The sequence below is a fragment of the Leopardus geoffroyi genome, chromosome A3 (genome assembly GCF_018350155.1).
Source record: "Leopardus geoffroyi isolate Oge1 chromosome A3, O.geoffroyi_Oge1_pat1.0, whole genome shotgun sequence".
Lineage (NCBI taxonomy): Eukaryota > Metazoa > Chordata > Mammalia > Carnivora > Felidae > Leopardus > Leopardus geoffroyi.
In genome coordinates, this window is record NC_059336.1 from 21,793,678 (window position 1) to 21,816,197 (window position 22,520).

The 22,520-nt window shown below is 47.2% G+C and overlaps 1 protein-coding gene across 1 annotated transcript in view; it reads right to left on the reverse strand.

Moving 5' to 3' along the window:
- Window positions 1–22,520, reverse strand: part of CTNNBL1 (catenin beta like 1) — a 162,407-nt gene that overhangs the window by 12,864 nt on the left and 127,023 nt on the right. The window contains exons 12-13 of the mRNA XM_045444640.1: window positions 16,593–16,690; window positions 14,277–14,357 (exon numbers count right to left, since the gene is read on the reverse strand). Of these exons, the coding sequence (XP_045300596.1) occupies window positions 14,277–14,357; window positions 16,593–16,690 (179 nt within the window). The remainder of the gene's footprint in view (window positions 1–14,276; window positions 14,358–16,592; window positions 16,691–22,520) is intronic.

Genomic DNA, 22,520 nt, shown 5'->3' on the forward strand with positions numbered 1-22,520 from the left:
AGCCCAGCTAAGCGCCCAGTGGCAAGGATGCCATTCTAAGCATTAGGCGGAAGAAGAGTAAAAACGGAGGTAAAGGGGAGGCCCTGGTCTTCTTGGTCACGGACAAGTAGGCTGTCTGGGGAGGTCACAGAGGCACAGGAAATGACCAGAAAGTAAAGGCATATGTTGCACGCTCAAGTTACAAACAATTACAAGTGGCAGGTGCCTATCAGGGTTGGTTAAGATGGGAGGGAGCCTGGGGAGAAGTGACTTCTGGGTAAGGTTTCAAGGTTCACGAGAGGGACAGCAGAATGAAGGCCTGAAGGATGACGGCCTTTTGGGGATCTGAGGCCTTTCGCTGTTCATGCTCTCTGCTCGCCAGGCCCCCCACTCTCTTCTGCATGCATAGCACAGACTGGCCTGCCCTCCACTTTCTGGCTTCTTCATCTCTGCTTGTAATGTTGGTACTTTCCCCACCGCTCAAACACTATCATAATATATTCAAAGTCTAAAACGTGATATTCCTTTCAAAAGTTTTCTTGGCATCTTTGAAAACTTTCTCCAGCTTGAAAAGTTTTCCAACTAGATACTAGCATTTTTCAGTCTGTCAAACCCCTAAGACTTGGATTTATACCTCTTTTATGGCACCTCCCGTGACCTGCCTTGAACAGTTTTTCAGATGGGTGCCTCTTTCCTGTGTAGGCGCCTTGAAAGCAAGAGGTGCGTTTTACTCTTCTTTGTATCCTAGAAAGCACCTTGCATGGCACTTTGGGCACAGAAGGCTCTTAGAAAGCATCTGTCAGGATTGAAAGAAATGCAGGTAAAAGTTCAGTGCTATTTAATGAGCTGTGTGTGCTAAGATTCTTGTGGATAGGGAAATAGGGAAACGACAGGAAGTGGTGAGGGCCGGGACCTTGGAGGGCCAGCTGGTGGGAGGCCTGAATGCTGGCCAGAAGGGTGGGACACAATGGGCTGCAGGCCACACTGTGCAGGAAAATGTAACGAGACTGTGCAACACCTGTATGATGGACACGCTGGCTTAGAGCCCCGAGAGGCAAGCAGAACACACGGCTGGGAAGCCAGAGTATCAGCGGCCTATGTGAGGAGGAGATCAGATGGAGGGGAGGAGAGGAGAGAAGAGGTGACGAAACTTCTAGAGGTTTGCAAACATGGAAACTGGGAGTGGAACACATTTCATTCATCTACCTGATCAGGATTTCCTGAACACCAACTCATGGGCCAGGTATCGTATGGTGTGCTGGGGGTGGGTGGCAAAGATAAATAAAACGGTCTACATAATCAAGGAGATTACGGCTTCATGATGTTGACAAATATGAACAAATTATTAACTTTTAAAAATGCAGTAACGACTATTATCATGGACCTCTCAAATTGTACCAAGTGCCTTGGGAACCCAGGAGAAGGACACGCCACGTCTGGGGGTCAGAAGACTTCGAAGGAGATGTCCACTTGAGGTGGATTCTGAAGGTGCCTGACACGCTGGAAAGGATATTCTAAGCAGGTTGAGAAATAGCATGGATCGAGGCCTAGAAAAGTCAACCTGGCGGGCATGAGGCAGAGCAACAGTGGAGTATCTGTATCACTAAAAGAAAGGTTAGAAAGGAGTAAGGGAGTGTGTTTTCTTGCTTATTAGATCCTAGCTATTGGCAGATGGTATTGTTTTTGATTGATTGCTCTACACGAGGCATCGTGTGAGGCAGTCTGAATAAAAACCACTGCAGCCACCATCTATCCACCTAGGACGAGCAGCGAGTGCTTACCGAGGGCTTGTTATGTGTCAGACAGAGGTCTAAGTGCTTTTAAATTCCCTTGCTTCTCACAAATGTCGGAAGGCAGGGCTCACTACCCTCATTTTAGATGAGGAAATGGACTTGGCAGAGCAACCTCCCCAAGGCTAGTGGGGGGCAGAACCGGGATTCAGACCCAAGTAGGTGTTCTTTTCATACGACCATGTTTGTGTGGGTACAGATTTCTGAGCTGTCAGAGAGAACAAAGGAAGATGCTAGGTAAGAGTGGTAGAAAGGCTCAAGAATGGAACTCAGCAAAATGAGGTTTCTTCATTTAGGTCTGAAGAGCCCTGGTGCTTTCTCCTTTTTCATACTCTTCCCCACAATCTGATCTTCTTTTAACCGGTTAAGGCAGGTACATACTGTACCTTCCCATTTCTCTAAATACTGTCATCCAGAAAGGACGGACCCAAGAGAGCAATGCCAAACCCCAGTTTTTCGTCTTTCCTTAGAACTTCAAGACTCTGACAACGTTCAATTCAACATTCTACTTTTAGATATACGGCCAGATGATTTGAAAGTGAAAATTTCAAATGTAGATCTGAGATACGACTTTAGCTCATCTCCAAGAAAGGCATCGCCATCGCTGCGTTGAACATGCACAAAGATGAAACAGAGATTGGCTTCTAAGACGAAGTCTCTGCCCTGACAGTTTTAGAAGCATCATAGAAACCAGCCAGCAGAGAAGGTGACTGCTGTCAGGATAGCACCTTATCTAGCCTGTTACAACTCTGTGGCAGGAATATTTACTGCTGAATGGATTCAGGGAAGTTGAACACAAATGTGTACTCTGTGTTTAAAGGGAAACAAAGGGAGGAGGATGATTATGTATCATTCTGATGGAAACTAAGAAAGTGTGGCTACAGTTCTTTTAGGAACATCTTCTTAAGTTTTGGTCTGTCTTCAGAAGTAGGATCATAGATCACCTTAATTATCAACGGATTACTGAATTTTTGGCTCCTTTTCTGGGATTCCAAAACACAAGATAAAAAAACTGATGCGGAGATAAGGATGTAGAACTAACCTCTGAACGACTCTCAGGGTGTCTGAGACTCTAAAACGGCTGCCCGTGTGACACAGCTCGTGACCGTCTGGCTAGGATTCAGTCTCCGAAGTAATGTGAAAGTAATATAAACATTCGAGGAATGAAAAAAGCCGTCATCACGAGCTTCTCTCCACCCTATTATTTCCCTCACAGAAGGTTCTAGAAGAACTGAAGGAGTCTGATTTAGAACACTCTGATGGGTATGTACTCGTGGCCACACAAGTAGCACACTTGCTTCACTGCCTGGCGGTAGGGAGGGAATGACTTATGCCCAAATGACCAGTAAGACACGCTTCAAAGCCAAGCAGATAAAGAAGAGGGTGAAGCTAGCTGGCCCCTGCAGAGATTAAACCTGCAGCTCCGAGTCCTTAGCACATGGGTGCTAAACTTAGTACATGGGTACAACAGGCCACAAATACCTCATTCTAAAAAAAGATACCCAAGCTCTCTTGCCTTCTTTCCCTTTTAAGAGACACTCTGACATTATAAGAAGCATTTAATTAGACACTGGGACTTCTCTGAATTGTGATGTATAAATTCTACAGACACGTTCCTCGGCCAAAGCAGGACAGAGCACTATACAAAAAAGATCGGATCCCACTAACACTAACTTACCAGCGTCCTTACACAAGTCATCTAACTTTTCGTGTCTCAGTATCTTTGCCTGGAAACAAGAAGCCTACACTGGATCAGGGAGGGAAACAGGTTTTCTTCAGAGTGTCCCCTCTAGCTCACTGCAATGGCTCTCCAGTACTACATGGAAAAGGGCTGTGAGGCCAACTGGAGCTTGTGGGGCAAGAGCACTGAGATCAGTTATCTACGTCTGTGCTGACTGCTGGACGGGGAGAGGCAGCGGGCCTTCTTCTGGCTGCCCTCATCTGGTGCTCTAGAAGGTTCCTTTTAGCTTAGATAATGTGTGGCAAATCTAGCAGTGAGCCACCTCCACAACCAGAGGTGATGGATTTCTGCTTGTATCTGGGTATATATACGGACAGACTGAAGCTACTGACCAACGTGCTCCCAGACAGAAGAGCCACGGTCAGAAACGCCTCAAGCAGGAGACACGAACTGTCACCTTGACGGACACAATGGTCGGCACTGACGATTAGCTGATCCTCTCACAATAAATTAAACTTCCCTGCAACAAAGAGACAAGCCCCGGATCTGCTGTTCCATTAGATAGGCCATCCTAAAACAATCTGGACACGTAAATCGAGTGCTCTTCAAATGGCAATATGACTAATAGGGATGAAAGAGAAATCCCCAAAACCCACTAACTTCCTTCAGTAAACATATCTTACTTTAAAAATTTTCAGGGGCACCTGGGTGGCTCAATCAGTGAAGCATCCGACTCTTGATTTTGGCCCAGGTCATTCATGGTTTGATCTATGAGTTCGAGTCCCGCGCTGGGTTCCCCACCTACATTGTGGAGCCTGTTTAGGATTCATTCTCTCTCTCTCTCTCTCTCTCTCCCCCCACCCCTCTTTCTCTGTCCCTCCCCTGCATGCACTGTCTCTGTCTCAAAAAAAATTTGTCAGAGTGCAAATCTATCGGTACTTTAAACTGTATCTGAAATGAGGCAGGAGAGTTAAAATTTAAAGGAAGTCTTTCACAAATTCATTCATTTAACTCTCACCTCTGAGGAGAGAGAAGGTGACTGTCTTCTTTGTGAAGCAATGACAACTCAACATCCACATAAGCGCTTTTTACCTTTGAAAGCAGGGTATCTTCATTAACCTCACTTGCTGTTTGTGCCCTGTGCTGGGCACGCACATTTCAAATATCATTTTCAGATTTCACAGATGGAAAAATGGAGACAGATGTCAAATGACTGTCACTGAGTTTCGGTTAAAGACTCTGGTGGAAGGTGATTTCCTCATCCAAGACCTTTTTCTATTTGTCTCATCTCTCTGGTGATGGAGACGGGAGGCAACAAACGGGTAACGACAACAGCAATATTTCCAGAGGCCTCACTGTGTGCGAGGCACCGGGCTAAGCACTCAATGGATTTCTTATCTTTTCCTCACAAGCAAGCACCCCAGGAGGCAGGAACTTTGGCTATGTCCACCTTTCAGACGGGAAACAGAGGCTTAAGGAAGTGATATATCTCCTAAGGCCACAAAGCTCATGGCTGAGTAGGAGTTGGAGACAGGATAAAACCCACGGAAGTTTGGCTCCAAGCCTGTGATTACTTTCATAGCTCAAAGAAGGAAAAAGTCTTTGTTTTATAAACCTTTTCCAGTATCAGCATACGAACAAATAGATAGGATTTTTTTTTTCTTGATGCCTTATCTAGGGACTAATGCAAACCAGCAGCATTAAATATAAGGTCATCTGGTTTCCTGGGTCTGTCTTTTCCTTGTAAATTGAAGAAATTTTTTTAAAAAAGAGGACAGGGGCAGGGGGGCAGGAAGAATTTATAGTTGGCCGGCAAATTCCACATGCAGTCTGGGGGAGTTGGGGGGAAAAAAAAGACACTCTGAAAGGTTTTGTGTGGTTCATTCCATGAGAGAGGGCTAGAATAAAAACTTAGATGGTAATTCAGTGAATGGCGCATTAAGTAGAACAGATTGCAATTCGCAGCAGCATAAGCCTGTTTGGGGGCTGCTAAAATAAACAGATTCGTCTCCAAAGATACACAAGGAGGTGGTACGTGTGGTGTCAAGGTGTCGTTTCTGCAGGCCTGCGCGGTGTCCCTCCCCTCCCCCAGCCACATCCTCACTTTAAATGGTAATCTGTCGTCAGGAGCACTACCAAATCACCACCTTTCCGCGCGCCTCTCTCTCTCTCAGCAGGCAAGTCGCAAGCCTCCAAATGAGCATGTGGCTGCCATTTCTAATCTGCCCCTGACAGGCAGCGAGCTGCCCCTCACTGATGGAAGGAGACAGTCATAAAAGAAGCTGCTACGAAGCCAATAAGAATCCCTCTTGCCTTAATAAGAGGGGACGTGACTCAGAGCCCCGACGGGTCACAGTTACTGTCTGTAGTCGTGGGCAAGAACTGCCCCACCATTTAGAAAAGTCCCATTTCTTTTCTTCTTAAAAAGCAAGGGGGAGGGGCGCCTGGGTGGCGCAGTCGGTTAAGCGTCCGACTTCAGCCAGGTCCCGATCTCGCGGTCCGTGAGTTCGAGCCCCGCGTCAGGCTCTGGGCTGATGGCTCAGAGCCTGGAGCCTGTTTCCGATTCTGTGTCTCCCTCTCTCTCTGCCCCTCCCCCGTTCATGCTGTGTCTCTCTCTGTCCCAAAAATAAATAAAACGTTGAAAAAAAAATTTTTTTTAAAAAGCAAGGGGGAGAGTTTAAGCCACGGGAGAGACAGGTAAGTGGAGACGTGTGGTGGGGGGAGGGGGGTTGTGCACAAACAGCGGCAAATAAAACCCCCTTCTAAGAGCTTCTAAAAAAGGGCAGGCTGTTAGAGGAGGAACCTAGACATTGCCAGTCATTTTTAGCCAGGGAAACCGAGGCTGGAGAATTAATAGAAGGGATTTTTTTTTTTTTTTTTTTGAGAACACATAACTAACTGACACCAGCTCTGACAAGAATCCAAGGATCTCAGGCCAGAGCTTTGCCCACACAGGAGAAACAGACTATGTGTTAGGCCAGCCCAGCATATAAGCATAGGACTGGTTTCTACAAACAATCTCATTAATCTTCAAAATGACCCTCTGGTAAAAGTGCCATGAAACTTAAAACATGCATAGGGCAAGTCATTTCCCAAAAAACAGAGTTCACTTGTGGCTAAGCTGAGATTTAACCTTGGGCCATATGACCTCCGGATTCATGTTCCTTCCACATTACCATGATGCCTCCATGACTGGTGTGCCTTCAATTTCTAAATGTACTGAAAAAGCAAAACAAAACAAAAAATACTCATGATCGCTCATTTGAATTTTGACAACATTTAAGCCAGCCTTGAGAGAACCGGAGAGCTTCCCTGATAGCAGATACAAGAACACAAGGCCAGAGAGGAACAATCCTGTTGGGGGTGCTGAGAAAGTAAGATGGGTCCCTGCTTGTGAAGACTTAACTTTAGAGGGAGACAGTGACGAGTATACAGGCCAAAAAACACTTACAATAACAGCTACCACTTACGGCGTACTTCCTCGTGCCAGAAACTATTCTAAGTGATTTATACGTATTAGTTTATTTCATCTTCCCTGCAACCCTTCAAGATACGTATGATTATTCCCCTCCTTTTCCTGATGAGGACACTGAAGCAGAGGCCAGATGTGGGTCTGTGCGGTGCAGGCTGGAGCGCACAGGGGGCCCTGAGGGCCCTGGGGGCCCCGGTGGGGCCAGGAGGGCAGGGGAGGCTTTCTGCAGGAACCGGCTCAGCAACTCTGAGCAGCATGCTTGGCACACAGGACACATTCAACCTGCATTTACGGACTGGCTTTTCTGCCAAAGCTCTTTTTTTTTTTTTTTTTTTAATGTTTTATTCATTTTTGAGACAGAGAGAGACAGAGCATGAACGGGGGAGGGGCAGAGAGAGAGGGAGACACAGAATCGGAAGCAGTCTCCAGGCTCTGAGCCATCAGCCCAGAGCCCGACGCGGGGCTCGAACTCACGGACCGGGAGATCGTGACCTGGCTGAAGTCGGACGCTCAACCGACTGCGCCACCCAGGCGCCCCTCTGCCAAAGCTCTTAAGGATACGGAGGAATAAGCCCGTTGCAGGGAAGGGGTGTGAGGAAGATGGCGTGGAGAGGAATTCTGGGCAAACAGCAGAAGGCTGGAGGAAGCAAAGGTTACGCAGGCGCAAGCAGTACAGAACGGCGTTTGCACATCCCAAGGGGAAGGGCGGTGAGGGAGGGCTGCAGCTGGGTGGCAGGCAGGGCCCGGGAGGAGTTTAGAGCACAGCCTGCAGGTAATGCAGAGCCAGTGTGTCCTGGGTCTGGGTGGAGGAGTGCCGTAATGTGCTGTAATTTTAGGAAAATCTCTGGTTACTGTGCAGGGAGTGAATCGGAGAGGACGGACCTCTGCAGGGAGACTGGTTGGTGAGGAGGTTGCGGCACTAACACGGGAGGAAAAGATGCTGGCTGTCCGAGTGTGAGTAGCGGTGGTGAGGACAGGGGAGCATGAAGAGCCTGGACAGAGGGTGGAGGTAAAACTATACCAGATGGATGCGCAATGGGAGGAGGAGGAGAGAAAGGAGGAAGAGGATGATGCCCAGGTTTCGACCTGGTTAAACTGGTGAGTGGCCCCGGCACGGCGGGGGGCGGGGGGGAGGATGATACACAGTTAGGGCCACAGACTGGGCTCTGGACTCACTGAGCCACAAAGCCTACAGGTGATGTCCTGTGCGAGTGGCTGTGAGAGTCTGCAGATACTTGGGGAGTCACCAGCGCATGGCTCTGATCTTACCAGGCCCGCATCAAGCCTGTGAGGATGGCAGGGGGAAGCCCACAAACCCACTGAAACCAGGGCTCAGGGAAGATGAGAAAAGCCAGAGTGCACAAGCCCACACCGCAAGGCAAGTGGCAGGGGCACAGGATGAGCCCCTCTGACTCCCCTTCCGGGGGTAGGGAGAAAGGAGGACTGATTGGGAAGGGGGCAGGCAGGGGGCCACAGAGGATGAGCAGGCATATGGCTAAGTCTGTGGGTGTCTAAGGGACAGGAAAAAGCACCAGGACACAGCCTCCCCCACCATCACGGGCTTCTACCGTCGGCTGTGTTCTGGCAAATTCATGGACCGAACATTCATGGAGAAAGTTTTGGGAACTGGTTTAAACAACAGCCGAGAGGAACTCTTAGCAAGATTCTCCTTTTTTAAGGATGTCCTGGAAGCTTCCAGCACAGTTAGCATAAGAATCAACAGCGGTCTCCTACTTATCCTGTCTATATCCTTACCCAGTGCTCTAGGACCACGTACCCCACGCATGCATTCCTGTGCTCTACCCACTTCTGTACAAAACCTTACATGAGTTTCAAATGCTAAAGAAATAGCCCAAGTCTGTTTCAGACATCAAGTCCTGTGGATACTGTTTCATTACAAGGAGTCCATCTTTCTCTTTCCAGGATAAAGCCTAGAATGATTTAACTGTGGCAAAATTAGCATGCAATTTGTAAGTCATTACAGTGCAAAGTATGTGGTGAGAACACTTTATTGAATAAACCTGCTGAGTATAATTTTCCCAGGAACTAAAAAAGGGAAACCTCTCTCCAAGGCTCTCCTCCCTCTTTTAAAATCCCTGCCAGTACCTATATAATTATGTCTCACTTCTGACAGTCAGGAGCCAGGCGTCTCTGTACAGTTAACCAACAGAAGCCAGAAGGAACCAACGAGAAGTCAAGACAACTTTCCAACACCAGGGATCTCGGTATTTTCTGGGCTTTGTGTTGTTGGGGGAGTCAGGTGAAATCTGCTGAGACAAGCATCCTGAATATTTACAGATCATGGAGAACTGCTGCTCACCAGAATAGTCTAAGAACTGCATGCCCTTTAAAAGTTCAGGTCATGGGGCGCCTGGGTGGCGCAGTCGGTTAAGCGTCCGACTTCAGCCAGGTCACGATCTCGCGGTCCGTGAGTTCGAGCCCCGCGTCAGGCTCTGGGCTGATGGCTCAGAGCCTGGAGCCTGTTTCCGATTCTGTGTCTCCCTCTCTCTTTGCCCCTCCCCCGTTCATGCTCTGTCTCTCTCTGTCCCCCCAAAAATAAATAAACGTTGAAAAAAAAACAATTTAAAAAAAAAAATAAATAAATAAAAGTTCAGGTCAAATCTTGTAACCAGGAGCCCCGAGGGCAAGTCCAGATACACTGTGGCCCTGGAATCAAACAGTCGCAGAACAAAACATGGAAGCAGCATGTCACTGTACCCGACGTGGAAGTCTTTGACAGTCACAAATCACTGCAGGAATGCGATTCGAACTGAATTTGTGTGGAATTACCAGGTTGTCCTCTAGACTCTTAAGTAGGAGGATTTTACCTTGTTGAACTCTGCCACAGTAGGCCACAGAATCTACACGGATGTCCTCAGATAAGTTTGATGATGGGACCGATTATAACCGTTTATGTATTTTTGAGAGAGAGAGAGAGAGAGAGAGAGAGAAAGAGGGAGAGAGAGAGGGAGAGAGAAAGAGGGAGAGAGAGAGGGAGAGAGAAAGCAAGCGAGCATCCAAATAGGGGAGGGGCAGCGAGAGAGGGGGACAGATCATCTCAAGTGGGCTCTGGGCTGGCACCAGAAAGCCTGACATGAGGCTCAAACTCACGAACCGTGAGATCATAACTTGAGCCAAAGTCAGACACTCAACTGACTGAACCACCCAGGATGATAGGGCTAATTATAGAGCAAAGAAAAATTAGGGTTAAAAATGAGAGTCAAGAAAAAGAAAATGAGAGTTATGGAATAATGTAGAAAAAACCTAGGACCCTCAATTTTCCTTCATACCCAAGGACAAATGTTAATTGCATCTCAGGAGCAACGGTCCTTCGTTTACTGCATGTCGGTCACTATGTAAGTCCTGAGAATATGCTGAACGAGAGAGACTACAACACCAGAGACACAGTAAACAAATAACTTATGACAGGCTGTGAAGAGGCACCGGGGATGGGGGTGCTGCTTACATACAGTGATCACTGAAAACCTGTCTGAGGAGGTAACATTCAGGCTGAGACCTGAAGGTGGAGGGAAGCACCACACGAGAAGAGCCAGGACGGAGGGGAGAAGCAAATGCAAAGGCTGTGGGGCAGGAAAGAGTGCACAGTGGCAGGAGAGGACCTTAACAAAATGGGGAGCACCCCGATCATGCAAAATCTCGCCGCGCTAGGAGAGTCGGAAAATGTGAGTGCACGTAGGGGCGATGGGGATGCAAACAGGCCTTAAAGAGGCAACGAAGATTGTCTGGCCACCGGCTATGTGCCAAACCCTGTGAATCAGCTTTCAGCTTTCGCCAGATCCCTCCTTTTGTAATTCCCCTAAGTACACAGGTTGGGACACACACCTTGAAAAGAAAACAGCACCAAGGAAGAAAATAAGGCAGGGAACTTAAGCTGTTTGTCCAGTCAGAAACAAGAAAGAAGTCGGGCTCTAAAGCCCATGCTCCCCCTTCTCATCCTGGGCTCCTGTGGTTTAACTTACCACTCACCCCCCACTGGCTTCCCGCTGCCCCTCCGCTGCTCCTGTTCCTCTTTAGTTGGATATGCCTGACACGTCTCCCATCTTTTCAAGTGCGGCTCAAGTCTTGCCTCATGCGCGGAACAGCTGAGGGTGCCCCTAGGTGCAGCTGACTGCTCCCCGCTCCCCGGGGGCCTCCGGCCCTCGCCAGCAGCGCCGCCCCTGGGGCCCCTTCTTCCACCGGCATCTCTGACTCTCACCCCTGCCGGCGGCTAGCCCAGTGCTTCGCACAGAGCAGGTGTCTGAGAAGTATTTGCCCAACAACTGGATTCTCTCCAGTGAATCTGGGTCAATTGCAAACCACGGCCATTTGCACTGTGCCCAAGGAAGTCTGAAGTTCGCAGTGAAGAAGGGGGCTCTGAGACACTAAAATTGTCAATACCTGATCCCCAGTATCTGGGTCAATACCTGATCCTGTTATCTAAGGTCTCTTTTGTTGCAGACTTGGCGAAGTGTGTGAGATATTTATTCATTACTGATCTAACGGTCAATGTCATCAAATGCCTGAGAAATAAGCATTCAATTCGAGTCAACAAATATTTGCTGAGTTCCCAACGGGTGTAGGACATCCAAGTTTAATGGAGACAGGGTGGGGTGAGGCAGCAAATTGCTCATGACTTAAGAGAGAAGACTGCATGCGGGAGAGGTGAAAAGGAGGTCGTTTTGTTCCGAGTCACCGTCCACCTGCGAGGCGGCTGCATCTGCCAGGATGGAGACGGAGTGCTGGCAGAGAGCGCTGCTCACGCATGCATCCTTTGCCCCCCACCCTGCCCTGTCTCTCTGCGCAGCGCCGAGGCTGCTGGGCACTAATGGCCTTGGAATGTTTGCCAGTGCCCAGCAAAACGGCCTTGGCATCAAGGAGACAGAGGTCTGTCAGGGAATGGCAGGGGCCCCGGTGCCCGTGGCACACAGAAGCTCGGTGAATGCCGGGGCAGAGTGGCTGCAGCAATTACTCTCCGTCGGTGCTAATCAATTTCACACCCTCTTCGATGCTGATAACAGATAATCTGGTGGGAAGCAGGCCAAGTTTCCCACCGGCCGCGCGCAAGCTGCCCCCCTTCGCGCCCAGCAGCTTACTCGGTCTCCATCAGCAAAACGTCTACTCCAGCTTCCCCTCAAATGACGTAGATGACGGTGCCAACTTTGGTCTGGCAGGGGGACTCCTTCCGGGACAGATGGCAAGGGGGATGCCCTCAGGAAAAGGACTGCCCGACTAGCTTACAAGTTGACAAGAACTGCAAAGGAAGCTAGGAGCACCAAGCAGGGGCCACAGTTCCTCCAAATTCAGCAAGGTGCTTTATATACTTTATGCTTAGTGTTATAACAACCCCAAGAGGGAAGTGTTATTTCCATTTTACAGATGAGAAAACCAAAGTTTAGAGAGGTCAGCTCATCTGTCCGAGGTCTCAGAGCCAGGACGTGGCAGAGCTGGGATTCAAACCCGGGGTCCTGCGACTCCCCACTCACCAACCTTTTCTCCGAGGCCGCTGCTCCTTTGTATTTGGGACAGTTCGGTCACTGATCAGCCTCTCACTCTGCTTGTCCTCCACCCCGCTGCTAAAAACTGGCAGGGTCCCTAGAGGATGTTCACTTGAACCTGAGGCACTACTTTAAGCAGAGGAGGACCTGAGAGGTCACCTCTGCTGCTACATTTCAGTTAGGGAACGGGCTACATGAAGCATGGTTTGACGAGCCACGGCCAGGCAGGGACTGAGAGGCGGGGCTTGCCTAAAATTCCAGGTCTCTAGACTCCCAGGTGCTCTCTCTCTCTCCCTGAAAACTTCCTCTAGCAGATAACACGGGTCTTCAGCCAGAGCTGGAGTTCTAACTGTCTCATGGCTGTGTCCCTCCAAAAGTCCAGGGAAATTTCAGTTTGTTTCTAATTATCATTCAGATGAAGAAAAAGAAGACATCACTCTGGCACTTAAATAGTCACTAAACGGCCATCCTCACAAGTTACTGGAAAGGGAAGAAAAGATGGAAAAGGAAACCTCAATCAAAGGACAAAATAAAGGCAGTGGGAGGGTGGAATGAAGCAACTGCGTGCGTAACATGCTGGTATCTGAAGTCCAGCCTCAGAATTCAGTCCCGGCCTTTTATCTTGCAGTAGCATCAGCGTATAAACGAAGAATGTCCCAGGCAGTCAATTCAATCAATCAACAAACATCTGAGGACTTACTAGGTTTAGGCAAATCACAAGAATGATAACCACAGCTATCTGTCCACTGGCATTCATAAATGGAGGTGCATATTTTGTAAAAAGGGAGGGGCAGATACGAGGGGTGAAGAGAAACAGGACAGACAACAGGGTCACCGTCTCCCCTCCAAGCTCTCGCTCTGGCCTGAGGCCTAGCTTGAGGGCAAATGCTAGTGTAAGTCCCTGTGCACACGGCCCGCCCCGCAGCCAGACTGTCACAACCCGATGGGACCAGGCGCTGAAACTGACTCTCCCACCAGTGAGGGTCAAAAGCCTCAAGTGCGCTTTAAGGCAAGAAGAATGAAAAGAGAATGGAGTGATACGGCAAATCAAGATCACAAGGAAAATGAAGTCTATTACAGACTTTGAAAAAAGCAAGGAAAGGATCCTTTTGCAATGTGACCAAAGACTGAGGAATGTCTCGCAGGGGTGAGAATACAGATCGACATTAAACAACAGACAAGAGTCTCTGCCCCAGTGAAGGAGACAGATGAGAAAGGCAGAGGCCAGAGATGGCAGAGAACAAAACGGAATCAGGTGGAAAGTACGGAAGGCAGGACACCAGCACAGCAAACACAGTCCCTCAAGACAAAAACCTAACAAATTTCATTTTCAGCAGCTGCCAGCGGAAGAAATTAGGGTCGGTCCTCTGGAACCTGCTATGCAGGCTCCGCTGCGGTGCCTCTGAGTCTCCCTTCTCCGGGTCTCCAGTTTTTCATCTGGATTCGGTGACCTCAGACTTCCTTTCCAGTTCTTATCCCCTGAGATCACCCTTCCCTCGGGTGCTCCCCTTATGACTACGGCAGCCAGCAGGAGTGTGACCTAAGACAGACTCTGCCAGCTCGGCCAACGTGGTGCCAAGTCACAGCCCTGCACTTTGCTCGTGTCAGGGGTACTCGTGCTATCACCCAGACCCCCAGGTCAGACAGGGATCCTTCCTCCGAAAGCACTTCCACTCCTATTAGAAGAGCGGTTATAACCACTGGCAGACGGTCATCCGCTCCATGCTAACACCAGGCTAGGTGGCACGGCGGTAGGTGGCACCTGTGCCCTTGCCTGTCCTGCGGGGAGAGAGAAGGTACAAAGAGACCCGAACGGCATGCAAGTCAACAGCCGGCAAAAGACAGGCAGGGATACGTACATGTTTCTCCCCTTCAATCTTCTTGTCGGCCACCTGCATTGCGTCCAGGTATTTAAAATGCAGCTCCATCAGCCTGTCAACCTGAAAGAGAGATGTTTCAGACATGAGTGAGAAGGAAAAAGCACACCAAGGCAAGAGAACAGTGGAGCCCTCCCAACAGGAGGCCCCTCTACCGCTTGCTTCCCATGTCGGCTATGAGCTCTGCGTAGGAAACCAGCAGGAATGGACGGAAGAGCCAGGGCAGAGCGAGCAGACCCCTGGGGCGGATGCAGTCTGAATGCAGGCCTAGTCCCACAAGGAGGCTGCGTTTCCAGCTTGGCCAGGGCTCCCGCGAATTCAAGTTGTTAAATATAAATAAATAAATAAGAATTCAAGTCCCTTCTTGCAAAGAGAAGGAGCTTGAAGTTACATACTTGATATTCACTTAGAACTTTACAGAAATTTTTTTCCAACTGAAACCTTTCATGTTCGGATTCTACCCCAGAGCTGATCTTTTTTTAAAAAGGTCTGCGTAAAATCTCTTTAGTTGCTTTCGAGTCAGAAGAGAGTACAAGAAAAAAAACTCTTTCAGCAACTTAAAAAAAGGCCCTGACTTTTGCTCAGCGATAACTTAAAAATCAGTTTTCAACTTAGCAAAAGTCACGCTTCAAACATGGCCTGAGGAACACTCAGTGGGTTTGAAAAAGTTTCATTTTTGCCTAAGACTTCCAAAAGACTGAACAAACACTGTGAAACCAGCCTAGACTTCTAACCTCTCTCTTTACTAGGCTGGCACAGCCACGGCTCTTGGCAACCCTGGTATTTACTCAAGAGCTTACAGTGGTTAACAGCAGATGGTGCTTCAACACGGCATCAGAGTCCAGGAGGACTGTGCCCAAACCCTCTCTGGATAATACTGACGCCCCCAAGATCTTGTATATTTCAGTTTACCGAATATTTTCGTGTCCATTATTTCCTTACACCTTACAAAAACCTGAGAATGTGGGCAGGAAAGACAGACAGTGACCCTAATTTTAAAGATGAAGAAACTGAGGCACAGATGTTAAATGTCACCAGGGTGACATGACTGCTAAGGTGTTCTACACCTGACTTCACGATGGCCTCTTCCCCATGCTATGCTGCCAGTGAGGCTGGAAAAACTGGTCAGAGAGACAGTCATAAACCTCTCTCTGAAGTACAACAAACTTTCAGCCTTACCTGGCGGTGGGAAGGAAAGAGATTATTGCATGTTATAAAAGGGACTTTCGTCCTTAATGTTATGCATCTAGAATGATCTAACTTGTGACTAGTGAGTGGTGGGATCATCGTAGAGAGTGATCGTGGGCAAATGACATGACTCTAAGCATCGGTTTCTTCTTCTGCAGATGTGAACAATACCTACACAAAGGGTAAACCACACGGTGTTATGAGAATATACACGAGAATGTAAGGAACCTGCTGAGTGACCCAATCCACAGGAATCACTAAATAGATGGTGGGTCCTATCACTGTTAAAAATCTTTTTTTCGGGGGCGCCTGGGTGGCACAGTCGGTTAAGCGTCCGACTTCAGCCAGGTCATGATCGCGCGGTCCGTGAGTTCGAGCCCCGCGTCGGGCTCTGGGCTGATGGCTCGGAACCTGGAGCCTGTTTCCGATTCTGTGTCTCCCTCTCTCTCTGCCCCTCCCCCGTTCATGCTCTGTCTCTCTCTGTCCCAAAAATAAATAAACGTTGAAAAAAAAATTTAAAAAAAAAATCTTTTTTTCGTATGGCACACTAGATAACAACATAATATCTATCTAATCTCATTTACGTGATCATTCCCATGTTCCACAGTCCCTCTAAGGACAGGCTCAACCCTTTCCTTATGTCCACAACGGAGCCTTCATTTCCAACACCACCACCTAGTAAGGACTCATTTAATCTTCCTCTCATTGACTCTTCCTCAAGATGGGAATTAATGTGTCCATCCTACAGATAGGGAAAATGAGGCTCAAAATGGCACATCTTGAAAAGAGCAAAACCAGGTTCAAATCCAGATGTCGGAATCCAGAGGCTATGTTCTTAATCGCTTTGCCATGCTGTGCAACCCTTAACCCAAATCCTATTACAACCCACTCTGCCTGGGTCTAAAAATCTTCCTAAGGTGCTGGTTGTTGCCACCCTAAGGTGTTACTGTGCCCAGACGGATGTATCTGGAGATGACAGGCAGAGTCACCAGAACAACCTCTAAGACCCAAAGCAATGCTGGAGAAGGTATTTTAGGGCAGGAGCTCAGCTCAGCACTCCTTTTGCCCTGACGTCCCTGGGCCCCTCCCTACCGCGTAGCAGGCACCCACCTTCTCACTGTCATTTTCAGTGAATTTATTCAGAAGCCGGGTTCGCTGCTGTCCTCTCAGGTTCCGCAGGAGGGAAGCCAGGATCGAACAGACATGCTCTGGGTTGGGAAGGAGAAAAGAAAACATGCTGTGATCAGAGCAGTAATTATTACCTCTCTCCAAGCCTGCCCTGGTTCTATTGGAGGAGGAGTAAGTAGGCCTCCCTGACTGCCGCTATTGATTAATAAGACAAGAACCTAAACTGTGTCATTGCAAACCTGAACTGATCTTCACATACTGCACAAGAAACATATTCAAAAGGGATGATATCCTCAAGGACAACTTGAGCAAGTGAATCAAAACTAAGTTAGAATTTCTAGTCTGCCTGGAATTAACTGATTTTTATTGTCCACAACAGAACCTTAAACTAATCTCCCATTTGCAGAAATAACCTGTGAACAGAGTATGAATATCAGCTTTGAGATGAGTATATAAAGAACAAGTAAAATGTATTCTATCATATTCTCAAATTACCTTATACTTTTCCCAAGTAAACATCCCAGAATTAAGCAAGAAATATGATAGGGTTCCAGGGTTGCCACTTCTGGTGCAACTAAAACTCCCTACTTCAAGTTCGAAAGCAGCTGGACAGTAAGTACTTCAAAATGGTGACAATGCTTTTTGAGTTCACATAACCCACAGGCTTCTATTATGAGCTACTATTTTTCTACCTTGGGAAGAAGAGGGTAATTGAAGGGTATATTATAGGCTTTAGCTGTGAAGAGATTCTTTTCTTTAAAAAGAATTTTTTTAAATCAAGAATAATGACCTTGAAAAGGAGGCAGAAGTCTAGTCATGGAGAAATGGCAGAGTGAAGTTTATTCTGAAATAATGCCCACCGTGTGGGCAACAAATATTCTATTTGGAGAGGGACTAAGAACATCTTCACAGGTCAGACTTCTCTCGAATTCTCAGAAAGTTGCTTGACTATTCATTAAAGCCACAGGTCGGCAATTACCATAGCACAGATTGAGTCTGTTTTTTCCTCACGTATGTCAGAAGTGTTCCTGCCTCTTCACGTCCTTGATTTCTCTCTTCTTAAAACATTTATTTAAAAAGAGAGAGAGAGAGAGAGAGAGCACGCACACGCCCAAGCGCATGCAGGGGAGGGGCAGAGAGAGAGGCAGAGAAACAATCCCAAGCAGGCTCCGTGCTGTCAGCACAGAGCAATGTGGGCTCGATCTCATGAACCTTGAGAAATCAAGAGTTGGACGCTTCACTGAGCTACCCAGGCGCCCCTATGTCCCCAATCTCTTAATGCTGGAGTAGGTTGGCATTCTATCTTCCACCTACCTTCACTTCCCTGGGAAGCCCCATGCTAGTCCCACGGCTTTTAAAAAAAATTTTTTTTCAACGTTTATTTATTTTTGGGACAGAGAGAGACAGAGCATGAACAGGGGAGGGGCAGAGAGAGAGGGAGACACAGAATCGGAAACAGGCTCCAGGCTCTGAGCCATCAGCCCAGAGCCTGACGCGGGGCTCGAACTCACGGACCGCGAGATCGAGACCTGGCTGAAGTCGGACGCTTAACCGACTGCGCCACCCAGGCGCCCCGTCCCACGGCTTTTAAAACCACTTACAACGTGGGTCTACGGGCCAGTCTTGTTCTCTGAACACAGACTCACGTGTCTGCCTTTCTACCTGCTTTCTGCACGTGGTTGTCAACAGCTCCTTTAAACTGAATATGTCCCAAATCAAACTCCCGATCTGCCTCCTCAGATCTGTTCCCCGAGGTCTTTTCCACCTAGTTAATGGCAACCAGGTTCTCCAGTTCCTCAAGCCAAAAACAGTGGAGATGTCCCTTATTCTCTCTCTCTTTTCTCACAGGTCCCATAGGAAAGAAACCTTGTCAGCTTTCTCTTCACATCATACCTAGAATCCCACCTCTTCTTTCTGCTGCCCCCACTGTGGCTCCTTTGGTCCAAATCACCCTCATCCCTGGCTGGAATACTCAACAGCCTACTTGTGGGGGTCTCTCTGCTTCCACTCTTGCCCCCCCCCCCCCGGCCTAATCTCCATAGAGCAGTCAGAATGATCCTTTAGGTTAAAACCCAAAGTCAGATCCCCTCATTCCTCTGTATAAAACCCTCTGATGGCCCCCAACTCACTCAGACTAAACACTGCTTCTAATGTCAGGCACGCTCCTACTCTGGAGCTTCTGTGCCTGCTGTCTCCTCTACCCGAAATGCTCTTCACCAGATTATCTGCACGGCTCAGTCTTCACACCCAGTTTAATTCAGCTGTGATCTTCTCAGTGAGGCTTCTCCTTGACTCCCCTATTCAAAAAACACTTGTTGGCACAGCTAGTTAACTGGTGAAACAGGCAGAACTCAAACTTCAGCTTACTCATTCAGTCATTCACTGACCACTTGCTGGTCTTTGTGCCTGGCAAACACTTGGTGCTCAGGGCCCCCAAACAATCAACACATTATCCCTAACCTTGAGGAGCTCCTTGTCTAGTGGGGAAAACAAAACAATAATTACAGTACAGTGTGACAAGTTCCATCGCTGAGGTAGGCACAGGGGACTTGGGGAGCACAGATAAGGAGTATCTGACCTAAAAGGATTACCAGTGGAGGTAACTAACAACTGAAAATCTTTAAAAAGCCCAAAACAACAGCCATGGCTGACAACCAGGTAGAGAAGAGGAGAGAGCACTGCAGGCAGAAGGAACAATATATGCAAAGGCCATGTCATATCCACATGGAAGAGGGGAGGCCAGTTGGGTGGCAGAGGTTGGATCATGAAGAAAAGTGGCAAGAATCTACTCACGAATTTTAAGCTGGGGAGGACAAGACTAAATTGGGAGTTTTGACCAACTCTTAGCAGCTAGTCCTTTTAGAGATGAAGATTAGGAAAATGTTTCTCTTTCCTGATGAATTTTTTGTGCTTATCAGGGTTCCCTCTTTGCCTTGGCTACTGGGAAGCTCAAAGATGAATTTATGCTCAACTATAGGAAACAATTTCTTTTACCGCCTTATTAGTGATTCCCTCCATGCTCCACCAATGGATTTTAAAACAAAAGTAATGGACGCACATGGTAAAAACCAGACTATACACAAAGGTATAAAATGTATTCAACAAATATTTATTGAACACCTAATATTTGTCTTTTCACAAACTCCTCTCACTACCCTTTTCCTCTTCCCAAGGGGAAGAAAACCTACAGGGAGGTATCTTGTGTACATTTTCAGAGGAGAGGAAAAAAAAATATTATACCTTTCTATATCAGCACATAGTTTTTTTCTAACAGCCATCTAGAATTCCACTGACATTATTTATCATAATTTAGTGCCTCACCCAATCATTAATACTTTAGGTGGTTTCCAGTTTTTGGTTGTTTTTGTTTTTGCTATTAGAAACAATGAAGCAATAAACATCCATGTGCACATATTCTGGCAAGTATACCTTTATTTCTGGTAAGGAATACACTTTTGCACGTGTGCAAGTTCCTAAGAGTGGAATTGGGGGAGTCAAAAGCTATTTGCATGTGTCAAAAGACACTGACAAATTATTTGCCAAAAAGGTTGTACCAATCCTATGTCCACCCTCAGTGTATACACACACACACACACACACACACACACACACACACACACGGAGAATGGAAGCAGAATTACATATATATTATAAAAGAGTATCTGTTTTCCCATATCCTCGCTCAGATTGGATACTATCCAACTTAAAAATTAGGACATCATGGAAGGTGAAAAATGGGATCTTTTTTGATTAGCATGTTTTTGTTCTTGTTACGCACAAGGTTGAGCACCTTTTCTGATATTTACTGACCACCTGTATTGCTTTATGGGTGAACTGCCTGGCCTTATCCTTTGCCAATTTGATTCCTACAAGCTGTCTGTAAATGAAGAGCATTATCCTTTTGTCATGTATGTTGCAAATATTTCCCCCAGTCTGAATTTGTGTTTTGACAAATTCTTATTCAAACCTAAGGTTTAGTACCACCACACCGTCCGCTGTAAGTGGCTTCAAATACCTAGTGGCAAGAGGTAGGGTACAATAATAATTGCCACCTATTGTGTATCTATGACAGTAGGCTTATTTGAGTCTGTACACAATTTTCTCATTGAATCATCACTACTAAGCTGTGAGAAAGGTACTATTCTCATCTTGTAAATGTAGAATCCAAGGCTCAGAGAGGTTAGTTAACTGACTTAAGGTACATGTCCTTCAGTCAGTGGTGGGAACTTAGGTTTGAACCTAAGATGCCTGACTGTAAACAGTAAGCTTCCCTCCTATGTTGTTATATGCTTCCCACATATAAAAGGTAAACATCAAAGCTTTTATAGATGAAAGATAAAACAGACCAGAAACTAAACCATGCAAAGCCTGACAATGTACTTCATGTGGCACTCATTGTGTCCAAAAGATTGGCACTATGTAAATGTGGATTTAAAAAAAACTCTACAGTTTTAATGAGAGGAAAACGAAGCAAAAGGCCATATGGAGTAAGACATGAATAACAACCCCTCTTTCCTCTCTTTTACTGAATTACTCTTTCCAGAAGCGGTTTCTACCAGATTCCAAATAAAGAAGAGACTTTGGGTTTTCGGCAGCTCTGCAAATACTGAACCAGAACTTCTCAATGTTCCCTTTGACTCTTGCTGATTGAATGGACGGGAAAGAGCTACAAGAGACAATTCTCTGTACACCTGAGCGAGGCGGGGGGTGGGGTGCTGGCGGAACGGTGAGGTATCAGGAGCTGTAATTTTCAAAGAGGAAAATGTAATACACAGAATAATCTTTTTGGCGCTAGGTCATATTAGCATGCATTCCTATAGCTCATCCCAGCCTGGAGCAGGAGAGATCTTGATCAACTGCAGGGGTATATACTAAGAACAAATGCCATTTACCTATTTGTTTGGGATTCTAAGTAAAGAACACGTTGTCAATTTCAGGAGACCTGAAGCTGCTTACGTACCTTCCATCTCTCCGGGCGCTGTGGCTGGCTGGTGCCTGCCAGACAGGAAAACACTTCAGCCACCCCAAGTTTTACACTTTCTTTCTCTCCCTCCCTCCCTCCCTCCCTCTCTCTCTCATTCTCTCTCTCTCTCTCATTCTCTCTCTCTCTCTCTCTCTCACACACACACACACACACACACACACACACACACACACACACAGTTTCATTAGCCCCTAATAAATGTAGCTTCCCTAGGAACAGATTTCAGCCCAAGGTGGTGTCAATTTTTCATGCACCAAGAAGATGGGGAGAGCTGCTGGCACAGAGAGCAGGGGAGATAACAGGTTTATCTGCTGGCCAGCACCGCTCAGCTGCTCTGTCATTTCGACAGGATAAAATGGAGGCGAAGGATGGCTATGGAGCTGTCAACGCAGATGGGGTGGATGTGGGGACTCCCACTGTAGAAAACAACCTCTAAGGCAGGGCCCAGGGAGAACAGAACACACACACACATATTAAAGGGATCCACAAGGCTCCCGAGGGGAGAGGCCAAGCATATCTACATTTTTAAGTCACTAAGTAGGGAGGTCGGGGTCTTAGTGGAGTATTACAGAGCTAGTACTGAAATTGTGCCAGTGTGAGCCCCTGCCTGCCAGTGCCCTGCTCAACAGTCAGACAACTGCCAGCCTCAGACCCTAATTAGTGAAACTGCCTAGAGGGGTGGTCCTGGGCCCTCTTCCTTAGTTCAAATCTCCTTAAGGGACTTTCAAGGATGATTAGACACAATGGGTTAGACCCCTTGGTATCTGCAAGGGGACTAAAAGTTTGATTCTCTAGGGTCAGTTAGGATTCTGTAATTTTCAGAGCCGGAAGAAGAATCAGAAATCTTTGTTTCAACTCCACTGGAATTTCAAGTATAGAAGCAATAACCCTGATATGGGATGTGATTTGCTTCGGATCAAAAGTAC